At 30.6% G+C, this 18,373-nt stretch overlaps 3 protein-coding genes across 5 annotated transcripts; 2 read left to right on the forward strand and 1 right to left on the reverse strand.

Annotated features, from left to right (window-relative positions):
• Positions 1 to 1,999: 1,999 nt before the first annotated feature.
• LOC137818204 (remorin) lies at positions 2,000 to 7,157 on the forward strand. Its single transcript, XM_068621481.1, has 5 exons — positions 2,000 to 2,770; positions 4,065 to 4,118; positions 4,486 to 4,573; positions 4,917 to 4,998; positions 6,804 to 7,157. Exons 1-5 carry the CDS (start codon positions 2,593 to 2,595, stop codon positions 6,996 to 6,998), a joined length of 597 nt encoding a protein of 198 aa, XP_068477582.1. The 5' UTR covers positions 2,000 to 2,592; the 3' UTR covers positions 6,999 to 7,157.
• A 90-nt stretch (positions 7,158 to 7,247) lies between these two features.
• On the reverse strand, positions 7,248 to 10,082 carry LOC137818203 (transcription factor MYB17). 3 transcript variants are annotated; one of them, XM_068621479.1, is made up of 4 exons: positions 9,855 to 10,082; positions 9,595 to 9,731; positions 8,635 to 8,764; positions 7,248 to 8,040 (listed from the first exon to the last, which is right to left on the reverse strand). In XM_068621479.1, exons 2-4 carry the CDS (start codon positions 9,728 to 9,730, stop codon positions 7,470 to 7,472), a joined length of 837 nt encoding a protein of 278 aa, XP_068477580.1. In that variant the 5' UTR covers position 9,731; positions 9,855 to 10,082; the 3' UTR covers positions 7,248 to 7,469. The 3 variants fall into 3 exon arrangements, with proteins under 3 accessions (XP_068477580.1, XP_068477581.1, XP_068477579.1); XM_068621480.1 differs by having other exon boundaries at positions 9,891 to 10,073; XM_068621478.2 differs by having other exon boundaries at positions 9,595 to 9,865.
• Positions 10,083 to 12,514: 2,432 nt separating this feature from the next.
• Positions 12,515 to 17,076, forward strand: LOC137818972 (uncharacterized). Its single transcript, XM_068622643.2, has 6 exons — positions 12,515 to 12,688; positions 14,238 to 14,776; positions 15,384 to 15,576; positions 15,667 to 15,731; positions 15,865 to 16,075; positions 16,686 to 17,076. The coding sequence occupies exons 1-6, from the start codon at positions 12,611 to 12,613 to the stop codon at positions 17,028 to 17,030; spliced, it is 1,431 nt and encodes a 476-aa protein (XP_068478744.1). The 5' UTR covers positions 12,515 to 12,610; the 3' UTR covers positions 17,031 to 17,076.
• Positions 17,077 to 18,373: the final 1,297 nt, after the last annotated feature.

Below are 18,373 nucleotides of genomic sequence, written 5' to 3' on the forward strand. Positions count from 1 at the left end.
ATTCAAAATTTTAATGGTCTTGTTTTCATTCACTAAAAAAAAAAGCAAGGACAAAAAAAAAATCTTCAAATTTAGTTTATAATCATCAAAAACATATTAGATAAATTTATTTATTTATTTTGAGATTTAAAATTTAAGATCCAATTTGGCTTAGTTTGACTTAGGTCAAACGCAATCTATGTCAAACTTAGTTAAACCAGTCCAAGTTTATCCAAGTTAACCTTAGGTCGAGTAAGCCCACACCTAGGTCATGTTGAGTAATCCTAAATCCACTTAAGATAAAATTGACGAGAGCTCACTTCAGGTCAAATTGGTTTAGGCATAATTCGAATTGGGCTAACCCAGATCTAAGTTAAACCAATTCAAGCAGATCCACATCAAGCTAAATTGACCAAGACCAAGTCAGGCCAAATCGACGAGGCTCAGATCGAGCTAAAACGAGTTTAGCCATTGTCAAGTTTAAGTTAGGAAAAACTTAACTCGGGCTAAGCCAAATAGGGTCCATGTCAAGTCGAGTGAGCCTCAATCCAAGTCATGGTGAGTTAAGTTGGGCCAAGATAAGGCTAAATCATCTTAGGTCTACGTCAGGCTTAGTCAACTTAGGTTTGGGTTAAGCCAAGTTGAGTTGGGCTTGTGTTGGCCAAGATGTTTGTGCCTATGTCAAGTCAAGTTGAGGCAGAATCGTGTTGAGCTAAGACAATTAAACATGCATGAGTCAGACTCATGTCAAATTGAATTGGATCAATCTCATGTAAGGCTGATAAGGTCGAGTCCAATTAGGTTGGGTCGATACGGGGCCAAGACGAGCTTGATTAAAGTAGGCCAAGTTATGTTGAGACTATGTTGAGTTTGGTCCATGTCAAGTTGAGTTGATTTGATCCCATATTAGGTTGAGTTAGATAGAATTAGGTTTGACCCAAGTTAGATCAAGTCGAATGTACTCAGCATTGAGCTAAGTCAGGACAAATTCAAATAAAGTCGACTTAGGATGGTGTATCAAGTTGGGTCAAGTAAATTCGATCTCATGTTAGGTTGAATTAGGTTGAAACCACATTGTTTAAGTCAAGTTGGGCACAAGTTATGCCATATTGGGTCGGATCCATGTTAGATTAAGTCGAGTTAAACCTATATTAAGTAGAGTTAAACCCAAGTAAGGTCGAGTCAGGCCAAATCCAACTCAAGCTAAGTTAGGATATGTCCAAGTCAAACCTATGTTAGGTTAGGACCAAGTTAATAAATGTTAGGTTAGGTTGGGACAAAGTCATTAGAAGGTTAGGTCGAGTTGAGTCAAAACTCAAGTTAAGATGGATCGAGTTGGACCCACACAATTTAGGTTGGATCGAGCTCAGGTCAAGTTTGGACTAAGTCAGGTTGAATTCAGATCAATATCGTTCGAGTTAAATCAAACCTGGATCAGTACAGTTTAAGTCAAATCAAACTCATGTTAAGTTAGATCCCGTCAAATCAAAATCAGGATGAATGAACAAGGAGCAACCTCAAGTCATACTTGATCGACTCAAACAAAACTCAAATCAAATAAAATCGAGTTAAATCTAACTCGACCAAACCCATTATAGTTTAGGTCTAACAAAATTAAACTCGGTTTAATGAAGTAAAACCTAAATCAAACTAATTTAAATATAAATATAAATTTAATATATTTAATCTGAATTTAATTCTTAGATTAAAATAATCCAAATCAAATTAATTAGTTAAATTGATTTAAATTATACATCCAATGTATTTTATTGAACTAGACTTGAAAAGTCCAACTATCACCACTATTAAAAAATCATTTTACTTCATTATTTTAACATGTTTGGAGTTTATTAAGGTAAGCAATAATTTTCTATAAACAAAATGTGATGATATATCACTTGCCACTTATCTACCAAATCTCTTTTGAAAGATGGTACCACGTCAATGAAAATCAAACGAGGGACCCACCAACCAAAGAAGAATAGGATTCTCAATAATACACATAACACATGCCCATTCCATTCATTAAATGCATAACACAAACAGATAAAACTGCATTCATTTTTCATCCATGCATACGTGGCCACTTTTTACCTGTATTACCTGTCGGCACTCACTTCCACCGCACGATCAAACCGCGCCTTCGATCAACGCTTCCAACCCTCCTGCCTCCACAACCATTGCCTCACACGGATTCCACGCTTTCCCGTTTAACTTGAGAGAACGCATATTTAAAAAATTGTTTCAATTCAGCTAGTAATTTTAATTTCAAATAATGAATAAAAGAACTTAGATACGCTTATATTTCATAAAATATATAAAGAAAAAGAAGGTGGCTTAATAATGAAAACTATAGTCAAAGATATAATTTAATACAGTGGAAGTTTCACTTAGTAATTTAATTGTGTACGACCATAAACTAATATGATCGATGATGTTACATGTATGAAGAGTTTTGTGGCACTTTAAATTGAAAGGTACTTGGAGTTGAAGAGGCACACCCTTGTTTATCGGAACGTCGTTGCTACATACAAACGTTGTTGTTTTCAGATAAACACGTGACTATCTATTGTTCTGTTTCTCGCAACATCAACAAAACCAAACTCCCAACCTATGGCAGAGCTCCAAACCAAGGCTGAACCAGCTTCGGTTCCGGCTCCGGCGACGGTGGAACCCCAGTTGGCTGAGGCACTTGACTCTGCTAGCAAGAAAGCGACGGCGGCGGTGCCTGCTCCGGTAGCGGCGGAAACCAAAGCTCTTGCTGTTGTGGAGAAGGAGAAGGAGAGTGAGAGTGAGTTTTTGTTTTTTCGTTGATCAAAGTTTCAAACTTTTGCTTTCTCTGAATCATGGGTTGTAGTCAAAATCCAACTTTTACCACTACATGATGAGAAAAGAGATGCAAAGATGAAGGAACCTGAATAGTGTTTTTTGATTGTACGACATGATCTGTTACATGGTTTTGATTAGTACTGTTGCTTGAGTTTCTCTTTTTGTTTATATGCGTATAGTTTTTCTTTTCTTTTTCATTCACGTTCAAGTTTCTCTGCCGTACTGTTTGTTTTGTGCTTCGTTTTGGTGCTGATTAGTTTCCATGGGAATGATTGTCGGTTGTCATGAAATTTGCAGCTTTTCGTGATTGACTTGTCTGGTTTTGGTCAGTACTACTGTATGAATGTGGTGTTTGTGACTGTTTTTGATTTGTATCTGGTTTCTGAGAAAGCGTTGGGAAATGGGAAATGAAAGGAAATGGAATTAAAGAGTTATGGCTCTTGTTCTGTACTGATTCTTACTTACAAGGGCTACTAAGTTGGAAAATTGTTGCATTTTAGTATTGAAATGGTTCTCATCTGTGTTATGTTTTGTGATCTTGTTTCCTCTTTCATTCAAGATTTTTTGTATGGGATTAATTTGATTTTTTTGTATGGGGAGAGCATTTAGGAAAAATTCAAGGAAAAGTTTTCATTTTGTATGTAAATTATAAGAATAATTTTCCTCTCTTATTTGATTATTCTCTTCATGGCTCTCCCCATCAGTTATCTTCTTGATGATGAGTATGCTTTTTTCTTGTGTCTTCTTTTTAGGGTAACGTCACTTTCCTTTTGGTTTGCAAAGTTGGCTCCACCCATTTTTTATGCTTAGTTTAGAAGCATAATTGTTTATCTATCTTAGCTGTACTAGTTTATGCATCAAGCTAACTGAACTGTATTTACAGCATATTCTCTTCTATTTGTAATGATTTATACATTTCTAACTAGGATCCACTGCTATACTAAAGCAATTCTCTTTAAACAAAAAGCATGTTAATAATTTCTTGTTCTATACGTTAGTGCTCAATATCTTCAAATTATCATAAAACATTGTCCCCCAATGTTGGGAGGAAAGGTCTTTTTCCACTTTGCTAATGATGCTTTGATTAACAGGAAGAGTTATTCTAAATTTTCTTCTTTTCCAGCTGGCTTTCTTTAATTTAAAGGACATGATGAGAAAGTGTGCATCTTAATTAGAATCTGATGATAAATAACATTGATGCAATTTTACCTTTGAGATCATTGCCTTTCTTTACCATTTTTCTTTTGGTCTAACAGAGACCCCACCAGAACCTGTAAAAAAGAAGGCCACAGGTGGATCCCTTGATAGAGGTTAGTGTTAAGACTTCTCTCATTTCAGTTTACATTCTCTAGTTTATTTTATTTTTTATCTTGATTATGTAGTGATTAAGATCTAATATATGGTACTTTTTGATTTATAACTACTTGAATTAGTCAATTTGAGATGCACCATCTAGTTTCTAGACTCATTGCAAATGTACATGCATTGATTTCTAGCTGATACTTTGCTATAAATATAAATCCTCCTATGTAACATGAGTATATGCTGATACCAACTTATGTTAAGAAACATCTTTCAAAACATGCTTCCTAGAGAAGATTGTTGACTAATTAATTTTTCTTGGTAGCATATATCTTCATTAACAAATGACTGATGCAAAAATTCTATGGTGAACAGATATTGCTCTTGCAGAAATAGAGAAAGAGAAAAGGTTTTCTAATGTGAAGGCATGGGAAGAAAGTGAAAAATCCAAAGCAGAGAATAAGTGAGCCTTTATTTTAATTTCATCTTGCACTTTGCCAATATAAGCATAAAAGTAAAACCAAGCCACATTGCAAAAAGAAAAGAAAATTTGAGAACCTATAAAATAATTTCAGTGTTGGGACGGTTGGCATGACACAATAATCCTCCAAGTCCAAACCCTTCATAAGTTCATATGATTCAAGATTAATGATGAGGCTTACCAAAAGAAAAAACATTTAAGATGATTGTGAGCTGCAAGCCAATATCTCATAGGAGGAATATTTCTACAACTTTGAAGTGTTATTTTAGAATCTTTATGTTCAGTTTTTCCTGAACTAATAGAAATTTTTGTGATATGCTAACAGAGCCCAAAAGCATCTCTCTGCTGTTGCTGCTTGGGAAAACAGCAAGAAAGCAGCTCTTGAAGCTCAGCTGAGAAAAATTGAGGTAATACTTGTTGTTCAGCTATTGGTTAACACAATGACTTTGTTTTTTCTACTATTCATGATATCATGATGCATCTTACACTGCACACAGAAGAGCATTTCCTTTTTTAAATCTGTAATTTTAAACAACATAATCAAGATAAAAAAGGAGAACATAATGTAAGAATTTATGCTGTCCTGTGTAACATAGAATAATATAAATGAATACATCACTTCTTGCTGGGTCATTCAAGAGGGATTCATAGAAGAGATTTGATGCCAATGAGTCATGAGTTAAATCATACAAGACTGTAACATCAGCTCCAACTCCAAATGTTAAGACATAGAGTTTTGGAATCTGACTGTAACATCAGCTCCAACTCAAAATGTTAAGACATAGAGTTTTGGAATCTTCTTTCTTATTATATTGTTTAACGTTTTCATTTCTATTCAATATAAAACTCACTCAAACTTGGATTTTTAACACTTCTGATGACAAAAAACCATATCTTTTTATCCAACAAATTCTCTTTTCTTCGCCCTTGTCACATTCTGATGAGACATGCAGAACCTTTATCCAATTACTCTCTTGCTTTTGTCAAAATGGTATAAATACCTAAAGAATCAAGCTTTTCTTAATGAAATGAGCAACTACAGTCTGGAACGTGCAAAAGTTAATACTTCTTTTGTAGATAGAATTTGGCCATATCCATCTCATAGGTGTCCTATCTCTTTCAAACCATAAGAATACAAAGTGACTCAAAAAACTCCAAATTTGACAGCACAAGTTAAACATGGCTTCTCCTCGGAGGGGACCCCTGTGCTTCCTTCCATTCAAATGATCAAACTCAAAAGGAGAAACATTTTTCAACACAAATTTTTTGAGTTTCATTTTTAGACAAGGTCTGTGTAAATATTTTTATATTATTAATTAATTAACATTTACTCTAAAAGAAATCACTTCAAAAGTCAATAATTTTACTATATCAGATAAATTATGATGGGGTAGCCTAAAATTTTTCAAGGTGATAAATTCTAAGAAGTGTAATTCTTATAAATGACCAAAATCGGTTTGATTGGTCAAACATATTTTTCAAAATATTTGAATGAACTTTCTAGGAATTAAAAAGTCATATTTTTATCAGATAAATGATTCATTAAGGATTTTTTTTATAAAGCAGAACTTTTATTTTAATATAAGAAATACAGATTCTCATTTTTATGCATGCAAATTATTTTGTAAGAAACATGACTAATAACCAACTCTTATGAGAAAAAAACATTATTTTCTGAAAGTTTCTCTTTTGAAATCTTAATCAAACATGGTAAATCACTAGAAAAAAATTATTAAATATAAATTAATTTTAGAGATCAAGATAATTAATCACTATATTGATTAAATTAGAGATCATTTTATAAATTAAACAATTATTGGTATTTAAAATAGTTTCTATTATTAATATAAATTTATAAGTAGTTTTTTAAATTGATATCTAATTATTAGTTACCAAGATTTTACCTACTAATTACTTATGTTCTAAATTAGTCTCTATGACTAATTTAGAATCTAAAATATTAGTAGTTAAAACTTTGTAGCTAATTTAACTATCAATTTAGAAACCATTTTATAATATTAGATACCAATAAATTTTTAGGCTTTAAATTAATATCTAATTAAGTTAATACAATGACTAATTATTTTTTATTTCTAATTTAATTACTATTTAATGATTTTTTTTAGTGAATGAAGTAGAGTGGGATAAACATAGAAACACTTAAGAGTATTATTACATTAAACTTTTTAACAGTCTTATTATGTCTAAGCAGGAACAACTAGAGAAAAAGAAAGCAGAATATGGTGAAAAAATGAAAAACAAGATAGCCTTAGTTCACAAGCAAGCAGAGGAGAAGAGAGCAACGGTTGAAGCCAAGCGTGGGGAAGAAATTCTGAATGCTGAGGAATCAGCTGCAAAATACCGTGCAACTGGAACCACTCCAAAGAAGGCCTTCGGATGCTTTTAATTTTTCTTCTTTCTTTTTTGTGTTCTTGGGTCTGATCATGTCCTAGCAATTATTAAATTTTGTCTATAATTTTTCTTGCCTGCTTTCAAATGTTGTTTGTGTGTGAATGAAGTTTGTGTAAACTTTTCCTAAGATAAAGTGTTCCATGCTCTTTATTCATTTGTTCCCTTAAATGAATAACAATGAAGTCTTTAAATACTGTAAACGTTACACCATCAAATTTTAAACCTCCAATGATGAATCACAATGTTAACGAAAAAATTGTTGTCTATTTCAACAAGTATCTGAGAAATTTATAGAAACCATATTGAGCACAGAACTAGCTTACACAACATATCCATTAAACTCTAATCATGTCTGCAATGCCACTAATTACTAGTTCATCTTCTCATATACCAAATCAACAAAATAGAGAATAAAAACCTACATGTCAGCGTATGAACATGATACATGCACTTAAGGGTTGGTGTCTCATTCTAAGAAGCTCATGTCATTGTTTATAGGGAAGTCTAACAAGAGCTGCAATGAAGTGTCACATGAGTCTTCTTCTAGTTCACTAGAGCTTGATGAATCGGAGGCAATTTTCTTGCTACCACCCCACACCAAATCCTCTTTCACAATGCTTGCAGGGTTGGAAGCCAAATCTGTGGTGGTGGTAGCAGACAATGACCCTAGAGAAATAGGACTTTGACAGCCACCTTTGTTGTCTGATTTGTGCACATCACGAAAAGATTGTCCAACTTCTGAGTTCCACATTCGGAGGAAGTAGTCAGAGTCAGTTTTGTTGGAGTTGTTGAACAAATAGGGCTCCCTTGAGAGCCTGGCCTCTGCTTCAAGCCTTGCACTCTCCCACTGGGCCATGTGGCGGGTTGAGGTGGATGCTGCATGGGCCTTGCCATCAGGGTTGCATGAAGAGGACAGTGGCTGGTGGGTTTGAGGGTCAAGGCCCATGCAAATGAGACGTTTCTTCAAATGGGTGTTCCATAAGTTCTTGATTTCATTGTCTGTTCTTCCTGGTAGCTGAGAGGCTATAGCAGCCCACCTGTGAAAATTATACAAATGAAATTTGTATACAGGGTTTGTAAGAGTTCTGCTATCCATTAATATATGTAGAGTTATTAATTTCTTGGAAAACTTTTGACTTTAAAATTTAGTTTTATGGATTAATTTGTCTAATCAAATGTACATTTAAGTACTAATTTGATTGACTTCTTTGGTGTAACTAAAAATCATTTAGCCCTTAATTCTATCAAGACTACATGTTTCATTCATATCACAAGTTTTCTGGTTTCAAACAAGCTTAATAATTACAAAAGAATTTATCATTTTATTTCAGTCTAAACATAGCAGCATGAAATTTGGATATTTTTTAGAACTGTTTGGTACAAGAGAAAGACACAAAGATTCAGTAACATCCATTTGTCACCTAAACCTTGCGTCTTTCATTCCTCATTTCACAGTGCAAAGAGAGCAACATGGCACTTTATACACAACATGTCAAAAATTTTAATTCCAAAAATCTGTCATTGATTGAGATTTGGTCTGAATATACACTTCTTTAATGAAGTGAGTTTAACTTGAAAGCAAACATAGTTAAGAATGGAATTTTGTGTCTCTCTTAGTGAGCATTAAGTACCTATTTCCAAGGATACCATGAAGCTGTATGATTAGTTTTTCTTCCTCAAGAGTAAAGGAACCACGTTTAATATCTGGTCTGAGGTAGTTGGTCCATCTTAGCCGACAACTCTTACCACAACGAAGAAGACCTGAAAAAGGGAGAGTTAAAAGGCTGTTATATGGCCAAATATTCCTTTTGACAATATTCTAATCAAATAAAAAACAAATTTCAATCAGAAGAAAAGCCTCCAAATGCATGAGTGAGGGCACTTGCCTACATAAGTGCAACAAGCCTTATCAAAATGAAGGCCAAGTTTTCGGTTAAGAACATAAAAAGAACAAGAGAAAATCAACAGAAAAGTATCAGGAAACCAAATGGCTATTAATGTATATTCTACAACTAATCAAACTTAACTTGAGTACATGCATATTTCAGTCATATTCAATGCTCAAGAAACATTTCTATTAGAATTTAGGGAAAAATCGTAGGTGAACAATCAAATTAGATTATACCTAGAGACATAAAAGAGGAAAGCAAGAAATTTGAATACTGTAAATAATATGACATGATAAAAGGAAAACATAAAGAAAACCAACAGATATCAATAAGACATTTGAAGTAATAAAGGGAAAAGTAAAACACTAAAATTTATAAATAAAGGGAAAACTTTTCCCTTCCCTTCAACCAACTGTTCAAACAACAAGTTAGTGGGTAGATAAAAAAACCATTAGAGAGATCCAAAAACACCTATTACAGCAGATTTCAGAGATAAACGACTATAACTAAAGCTCTGCATATTTACCAGCAAATTTTACAAAAGAAGCTAAATTAATGTAAGAAACACATGCTTCATATGAATAGAAAAGTAGCATTTTTCAAAGTGCAACAAAATGAGTGTTTGAAAGAGAGAAAGGTGATTGTTGAAGTAGAGTTTGAAAAGAACAGCAGCAAAAGGGTATGAAAAAAGGGTATGAAAACCTGCTAACTTGGGGAGAGAACGCCAACTTCCATGGCCACCATTCATGTTGATATAATTGACAAGAATCTCATCCTCTTCAGCAGTCCAAGGACCCTTCTTCAAACCCATCTTGTCACAACAGGGTTTCCTTCCCATCCTTACCACAACACACCAACAAAGTGAAAATCATCATAATAAAAACCAATACTCATAATAAACCAAAGATAAAAACAACAGCATATCTTTTTCTTTTTAATTTCACACACACACACAAAAACACCTTCAAATGAGTGAGTGAGATCCCTGTACTACATACACTTTAAGCCTGGAAGTGGCTATGACATAAATTAGGAAGGATTTAAAGTATAAAGAAAATGTGTATGATCATTATGGCTATTTGAGGAGACAGTATTTATTGATTGGGCTTGCAAGGACTATAGGCGACTTTCAAGCTGGCTTTATGCAATAAATGTGTTCAGTAATTCAGAACTTGAATCATAGTCTGCTCATATTCATATATATATATATATATATATATATATATATATATATATTTATTGCAGATACATTGTGCTTTTGTTTTCTTGCTTTTTCAAATAAAATTTGAGTTTTATGATGAAGACTTGTGATTTAAAGAAGAATATTTTATTGAAAGTGATCAATCAGATGAGTGAATGAATAACATATTTAATAAGAAAATGTTTCCCTTTTGTTTTCTTTTATTATTATAACCGATAAAGATGCAAGAGCATCTTTATCTCTCTTGCTACAAAGGTAACTGTTACAGAAATAGTTTTTAGTTGGTTTGAGTTTTGATTAATTAATTTTAAGGAAGTGTACTTGCATAAGTATACCAATAATTGGTGCCTAAGTAAGAGGATTCACCTAAAGAACCTGCAATGCTTTTATACAAATGCTCTTCTAGTTTGTTTGGATGCTGAAAAATCTTAACATTGTAAAATCAAATATAACAAAAATGTTTCTTTTACATTCTTTCATAAAATTGTATTCAGTTAGAAACCACTTTAATAATATAATAATATATATTAAAATTTTAAATTAAAAAATATAACAAATATTGTTCAAATATTATTATTAGGGATGTCAAGTATTTTTTATTTGGTGAGTGTTAAAGTATCATCACCCCAATATAATAGAGGAGAAAATGTAGATTTATTGTATTTTTCCTCTTTTATCTTAATTGTTTTTACTTTTTAAAATAATATAAAATTTATTCTCCTTCACTTGTTTTTTAAAGAGAAAAAAATCCAATATTATCCTGAAAAAAAATAATAAAAGAATTGATTGTGTATTAATTATCTTTTTATCAAATGAATATTTTGTACCAACACTACAAGAAAATCATGAAATAGAAACCAATTTTAGAGACAAAAAATAATTAGTTGCTATAATGACTAAATTAGAGACTATTTTAGAGACTAAATAAATTTTGGTTTCTAAATTAGTTTCTATTATTGTTAAATAGTTTCTAAATTGGTATTTAATTAGCTACCAAGGTTTTAACTACCTAGCATTTATAGCTAATTAGATATCAGTTTATAAACCATTTACCAATAATAGAAACTAATTTAGAAACCATTTTTTTTTTAAATTGTCTCTAATTTAGTCACTATAACAACTAATTATTTTTTGTCTCTAAAATTGGTTTCTATTTCATTATTTTCTTGTAGTGAAAAGTAGTTATTTTATACATCCACTTATATACCTATTAAGGGTGTTGATACCTTCCCACCTAAATACATCCATTTAATAATTCAATAAATTAATATTTTAATTATATTTAATTTATTTTTAAATGAAAAATATTATTATACTATTTTTTGGATTGTCAAATGGAAGTCTTTTATGTTGAGAGTGTCAAAGATTTTTTTTTCCACATATATATATATATAAAGTTAATTAAATGTTGCTATGTATAAAATGGAATAAAATAAGATGTTGATAAATAATTATGTTTTAGAAATGATGATAAAATGATAGTGATAGGTAAAATAGGAAAAATAAGAGGTGCAGGATAAAGGAGGAAAAGGTTGTGTGTTGTTGATGAGAGGTTTTTGGTTTTGCACATAAATGGAATGACAGAGAAAATGGGAAGGAAGCAGTGAAGACGATGGTGAGTGCATTATTAGTTGGAGAATGAAGAAGAAAAAAATGGTATAAGATTGAGCAATGAACATGTACCATTCACATCTTCAGAGATTTTAAAGATACACTGACCAGAAAAGAAGCATCAATGAAGCTCCATTTAATGCCACCCAGTGTACGGATTCACCAACAATTTAACACTTTTTTTATACTATTTCATCTTATTCTACGCACCAAGAACCAATAAAATAAAATTCACAGACAAAACCCATTGCAATTTTTTTATAGTAATTAAATATTTCAAAAAATTATTATTTTCTTATTAAAAAGAGGGTGTTGCTTTAAAAAGGAAGAGATCACGTATTATTTTTTAGATTTCTTAAAGATGAGTTCTGAATAATAGGTGGAGTAGTGGTTCGTTTTTTTTTTTAAATATCCAGTTTTAGTTAGAAATATACATAATAATGGAGTACTGAATGAATGTATTATTATTTTTATATTATTTCTATTCATATGCTTTTTTTAGCTTATGACAATACAGTTAAATAATAAAAAAGTGTAAATAAATATTTTCAATCCTTACCTAAAATATATTTTTTTTATTCAATTCATTCTTCGCTTATGAAAAAAAAAGTAAGACGTATGAAAAAAAAAGAAAAATAAATTTCCCATTTCTAATAAAGACTCTCCAGTTTAATAATTTAAAATAAAAAGTAGTTAATATAAATTTAGTGTCTTAATCTCTTGGGTTAAGCTAAGAAAAGATACTATATATAGTAGCCCTTAAAATTAGTGTTCCATCCGAAAGCCAATAACCAAAGTATAGTTGCGTCATGCAATTGGCACAACATTCCCTGAATAAGGTGCAGTGAGTTATTAATTGCTAATATCTCCGATTTCGTTCGCGGTGGCTATGTGTTGTTTACCACAATGACGAAATGGATTTTCGTCTCCATCATCATATTGGTTGCTTTTGTTGCAAGCTCTTTCATCCTCGAAATTGATCTGGTAACTCTTTCTTTCTTATTCATCTTTCTTCAACATTTTCAATTCGATCCCTTTCTCGATAACCTACATATATATCATTTTTATTTATTAAGAAGTGAACTTTCTAACCGACCTGGGATCTCTAACATGGGATCTCCAACATTATTCTTTGGTGTGTAAGAATTCGAGTCAGTTTTGTCTGAAATTCATCGTGCAGCTACCCTCTTCAAATGTCAATTTATGATTAACACTTTTCCAGCCATGTTTAAACCAGAAGGAGAAATGTAATGTGCGATGAATATATGGGAGGTTTAATACATATATTAATGGCGTTTGCCCAGTGGCTTAAGAAAGAAAAACTCCTTTTGTGATTCTAATTTTCAATGAACGTATTATGATAAAGTAATAATTAAGTAATGTTACGTTCTTAGCAATATTTGGACGCAGATAATTTATTTTTTTAAATGCTATTTTTGTTCTTAATTAAGATTAAATATATTTTTTATTCCTATACTTTCTATACTTTTATGTCATGTTGATTCATCATTAACTTTGAAGGTTATAAAGTTATATATAAATATAAATATAAATGTAACAGAGTAGGTATTAAACATGCCATACTCGTTAAAGTTCAAGTAACGTTATTGTAAAAATTGTGATATAAAATATATAAATACTACTAAAATATTTTCATATTTGGTGATATTTTTCAAAAAAAATTACAAGAAATAGTTTTTTTTACGGATTTCATATGGATTTTAAAAATTCCATTAAATAATTTTTAAAAATAATTTTACAAAATATAATCAGTTCTAGAAATCAATGGTGACTACATTATATTTCATTCATTTCTACTATAAACATAACATTTTAAGAAAATAATAATTCAACAATCTTATAAAAATAACACAACTATCTGACGATTATAGTGTAATAATATAATGATATTAAATGAGGTTGTTATATAATGTTTAAATAAAATTGTGCATATATCAAAACAACCATTCTTTTTCTCTTACTTTGCAAAAACTGCAAAGTTCATAGGAAAGATAAGATGTGTATTGGTAGGAGAAAGATATAACACTTAATATAAATATTAAAACTTATATATATATATAATTAATAAAAATTAAAATAAATAAATAGAGGTATTTAAAGTATATCTTAATCCTTATAAACACCTCACATAATCCCCAAAATACTAATGGACAAAGCCAAAAAAATCCAACGAATAAAATATAACCATTCACAATGTATGATCTTCTCTTCCTTTGATTTTATATATAGTCCTTCACTATAAGATCATCAAAAATTATATCCTTAAAGTTCAAAACACTAAACTGAGCTAATAAAAAACATCAAAAACTACAAGACCTATAATCGTTTCACGTCCAACTTTAACTCGTTGGCACCAAAGTAAACAAATATACTTATGAAAATGTGTTTTTATGTCAGCTTGTAACATAACCTTTTGACCAGATTCCTTATGTGACATACTCCTCTCTTTGTTACAATACACATTTATATATTAAAACTTTTATATATAATTGTTTTACTTTTTGTTTTTTAGTCCAGAATAGGAGGAAGCACTTCTCTTCTTAGGAGAATTGTTATATTCAATAGACAACAACCTCAATTCCCCCTTAGTTGCTCAGATGGGAACTCAACAAAGATGTGTTCATCATATTATCCAACACACATTAAATTTGAAGATGATTTCTCAACTACGTCATGTCCAGAATACTTTAGATGGATTCATGAAGACTTAAAACCATGGGAGAAGACAGGAATCACAAGGGAAATGGTTGAAAGAGGCAAAAACATTTCACATATTAGGCTTGTAATTGTAAGTGGAAAAGCTTATATAGAAAAGCAAGGCAAAGTATTTCAAACAAGAGATTTGTTCACCATATGGGGAATCTTGCAACTCTTAAGGTTGTATCCTGGAAAAATACCAGATTTGGAGATCATGTTTCAATGTGGAGACAAGACTGTGGTAAACAAAAAGAATTTTGAAGAACCACAAATTTCACCTCCACCTGTGCTCCATTATTGTGGAGATGAAAAATCATATGATATTGTCTTTCCTGATTGGACCTTCTGGGGTTGGTAAAGTTTCTACTACCTTTAGAGTGATACACTTACTAATATTTGTCTTACATCCATTAATCTTGTTTAAGAATACCAAAATCTTAGTGGTAACCATTTTCATTTCCAACTTCTCATAATTGTTTTTTATTTCCTTTATTAGGTTTTGTCATGCACTAACATATATAAGAAAATCATTAAATAAAAATTAATTTTAAATACAAAAAATAATTATTTATTATATTGATTAAACTAGATATTATTTTAGAGATTAAGAAAATTATTGATATTATTAATAAATAGTTTCTAAATTGATATCTAATTAGTTACCAAAATTTTAGCTAACAGCTTTGGAATCTAAAGTAGTTGGTAGTTAAAACATTGGTAGCTAATTATATATCAATTTAGAAACCAATTTATAATTTTAGTTATAATAGAACTACTTTAGATGTCAATAATCTTTGTAGTGTCTAAAATAAGATATAATTTAGTCAATATAGTTATTAATTATTTTTTTTATCTTTAAAATTATTTTTTTAATGATTTTCTTGTCGTGTTAATTATTTTTTCTCCGAATAACACAAAAGTAAAGGAGAAAATGTCATAGTTTAATTATTTTCCTTACTAGGGCTGAGCTTAACATAAGACCATGGGAAGCAACACTACGTAATATACAAGAAGGCAACAAAAAAGTGAAATGGAAGGATAGGATACCCTATGCTTTTTGGAAGGGTAACCCAAAAGTGTCCTATGTCAGGGGAGAACTAGGAAAGTGCAATGCCACAGAAAAACATGATTGGAATGCAAGAATATATGACATAGTAAATAATTTGAACCCTAACATTTTTTGTAAATTATGTGAATGCATTGATTATTTTAACATGAAACATATATATTCTTTTTCTTTTCAGCAATGGTCGCATGAGAAAGCAAGTAATTTCGAGAACTCAAAACTAGAAAATCAATGTACCTTTAGGTAATGTTTTCACACACTTTATAATTATTAGAGTCAATTTTAGTTTGCCTTTTGAATTTGTTACGTATAATCTTCTCATAATTTTCTTTTGTAAATTTTAAACTTTGTTCATGTTGTGTTTTTCATTATTTAGATATAAGATCTACACAGAAGGGGCTACATGGTCTGTGAGTGAAAAGTACATAATAGCATGTGACTCAATGACCATGTTCATAGAGCCTAGATATTATGACTTCTTTACAAGAAACATGTTACCTTTACAACACTATTGGCCAATCAGCATCAGAGACATGTGTGAAGAGATTAAGTATGCAGTGGATTGGGGAAATGCTCACCTTGACATTGTAATCACTTTCTTCCTTAATTTGTTTTTAAATTATTTCTATATATGTTTTAAAAAAAAAGAGTGTTGATATGTTGACAACCCTGCACCAGAATACAACTAGAGATAAAAATATTTTTTTTTATTGAAATTGAGCAATTTTGGAATTGCATTGTGCCACATCATAATTGTAAATTGGTGTCTTTCACTGTGTGCAATTGCCAAAGTAACATGCGGTTGTAAAAGTACATTTTCCTTAAGCAAATTACGTTAAGTTAACTCTATGCTAATTTGATAATGAAATGAGTGTTGATATGTTAACAACCATGCACCATATTACAATTAGAAAAGAGAAACAACATTTTCGTGAAATGGAGAATTTTAAAATTATATTTACCAAATAACAATTGTAAACTGGTGTCTTTAATTTGTAGTTGTCAAAATAATATTTTTCTAGTGAAATATACACTCATTTCCTAGCTATACATATGACTTAGCTACATAGGATAAAACCATTATTGACTCATTTATGCATGGAATTGAATCTATTGCATATATAAAAGCATTTTGACCATTAACACTTACAGTATGTTTTATTTTATACAAAAACTGACAATTTTAATTAATTGCAGGCAGAAGCGATCGGGCAAGGAGGAACTAAGTACATTGTAGATAATTTAAAGATGAAGTTTGTGTATGATTATATGTTTCATCTATTAAATGAGTATGCAAAGCTCATGAAATTCAAACCAACTATACCTACAGGAGCTGTTGAAACTTGCTCTGAAAGTATGGTTTGTTCTCTGCGTGGTCTAAAGAAACGTCTTTTGGCTGAGTCCATGGTGACTTCACCAAGTGAGACACCTCCATGTACAATACCTCCTCCTTATACACCACAAGCTTTGACAGAGTTTCTACAAAAGAAGAAAAATATATTGAAACAAGTGAAGACAAGGACAATAAATATACAAGAATAAAGGTTAATGGTGATTGTGTTGTACTCTATATGTAGATGTAGATGTTACAAACATGCAACACTCTTAATGCATGTCACATTATCAATTAGTTGTAGTGTAAATTCAACCTATCAAAATGTAATTGAATATTCTTCATTAAAAAACCATTTTTTGTAATTTTATATTAAGGGTTTAGTTATACTCTCTTAGAAATTAAATATAAGAAAAAAAATCATACCGATTCAAAGTATAAGTAAATATTAACTATAACTTTGTCCATTTAATGATATAATTATAAAAATATTCTTCATTAGCCAAAATTATATTTTAGTTATTATCTTTAGTTATTGATAATGTAAGATAATTTAGAATTTTTTTAAAGTAAAACCATTATTTTGCTTTCTAAAGGTGTTAGGACGAACCATTACCAATACTACAAGAAAATAACAAAATAGAGTCTATAAAAAACATACACAAAAAAGTGAAAGTCCAAGTTTATGTGTGAGCAATACGTTGACTATTCAACGAATGATAAAAGTGTGAAAGCTACTGCGTTTAGCGCGTCAGAGTGGAAACTGGTGCACATAGCGTTGATCTAGCCCACTAACCAGACATTAAATATTATAATATTTTATTTATGCATGGACTTCAGTGTGGACTTGACCCATGTAAATAGCAGAAAAAAAATTGATAGTGTCAATCTGGACAACGCATGGAAACATGTGTGGGTTTGACAAACACAAACAAAAAATAAAATAAAAATATAGTGGACTAGGCCCATACATAATTCCACAAAAAAAATACTAAAAAAATTAAAGTGGACTTGATCCACACATAAGCCGATACTTAAAAAAAATGAAATAAACTAATTTGTCAATGGACACCTAAATTTATCAAAAACATTTCGAACATCCAAATCTCAATTTCAACCCATTAAATTTCAATTTCAATGAATTCAATCCTCCATCAAAATTTAATTGAATTTAAAATTTTAATTATAATACAAAAAATTCAACAAATAATCGCATTTAAACTAGCCATATAGTAGACAATTTCCAATAACAACACTACACATAATAGAAGTTCGAACGTGAAAGAAACTCAAACTTAAATGGGAGATTATTAAGACTCATTAAATTATAAGTATGTCTTGATATCTTATATGTAATGCTTATAACTTATTTGTACCAAATCTCTCTAACGTTTTCTCCCACCAAAATCTACAAAAACAATAATAATCTTTAATTCATATTATATCAATTACTAAAAATAATGTAAAATAAAATATAATAACAATTTCATAATTATTTTGATATATATTATATTAACTACCCGAATAATTTACATAGTATGACTCTTATTAC

This window comes from Phaseolus vulgaris, chromosome 10 (genome assembly GCF_051622355.1).
Source record: "Phaseolus vulgaris cultivar YP4 chromosome 10, ASM5162235v1, whole genome shotgun sequence".
Lineage (NCBI taxonomy): Eukaryota > Viridiplantae > Streptophyta > Magnoliopsida > Fabales > Fabaceae > Phaseolus > Phaseolus vulgaris.

Excerpts from the sequence above, each read along its gene's own strand:
- LOC137818204 (XM_068621481.1), top strand. The coding sequence starts at position 2,593 with ATGGCAGAGCTCCAAACCAAGGCTGAACCAGCTTCGGTTCCGGCTCCG. Across the intron at positions 4,119-4,485 it reads AGGTGGATCCCTTGATAGAG|ATATTGCTCTTGCAGAAATA; the intron begins GTTAGTGTTAAG and ends TATGGTGAACAG. Across the intron at positions 4,999-6,803 it reads CTCAGCTGAGAAAAATTGAG|GAACAACTAGAGAAAAAGAA; the intron begins GTAATACTTGTT and ends ATGTCTAAGCAG.
- LOC137818972 (XM_068622643.2), top strand. The coding sequence starts at position 12,611 with ATGACGAAATGGATTTTCGTCTCCATCATCATATTGGTTGCTTTTGTT. Across the intron at positions 14,777-15,383 it reads GATTGGACCTTCTGGGGTTG|GGCTGAGCTTAACATAAGAC; the intron begins GTAAAGTTTCTA and ends TTTCCTTACTAG. Across the intron at positions 16,076-16,685 it reads GAAATGCTCACCTTGACATT|GCAGAAGCGATCGGGCAAGG; the intron begins GTAATCACTTTC and ends AATTAATTGCAG.
- LOC137818203 (XM_068621479.1), bottom strand. The coding sequence starts at position 9,730 with ATGGGAAGGAAACCCTGTTGTGACAAGATGGGTTTGAAGAAGGGTCCT. Across the intron at positions 8,765-9,594 it reads TTCTCTCCCCAAGTTAGCAG|GTCTTCTTCGTTGTGGTAAG; the intron begins GTTTTCATACCC and ends TCCCTTTTTCAG. Across the intron at positions 8,041-8,634 it reads CATGGTATCCTTGGAAATAG|GTGGGCTGCTATAGCCTCTC; the intron begins GTACTTAATGCT and ends TAATTTTCACAG.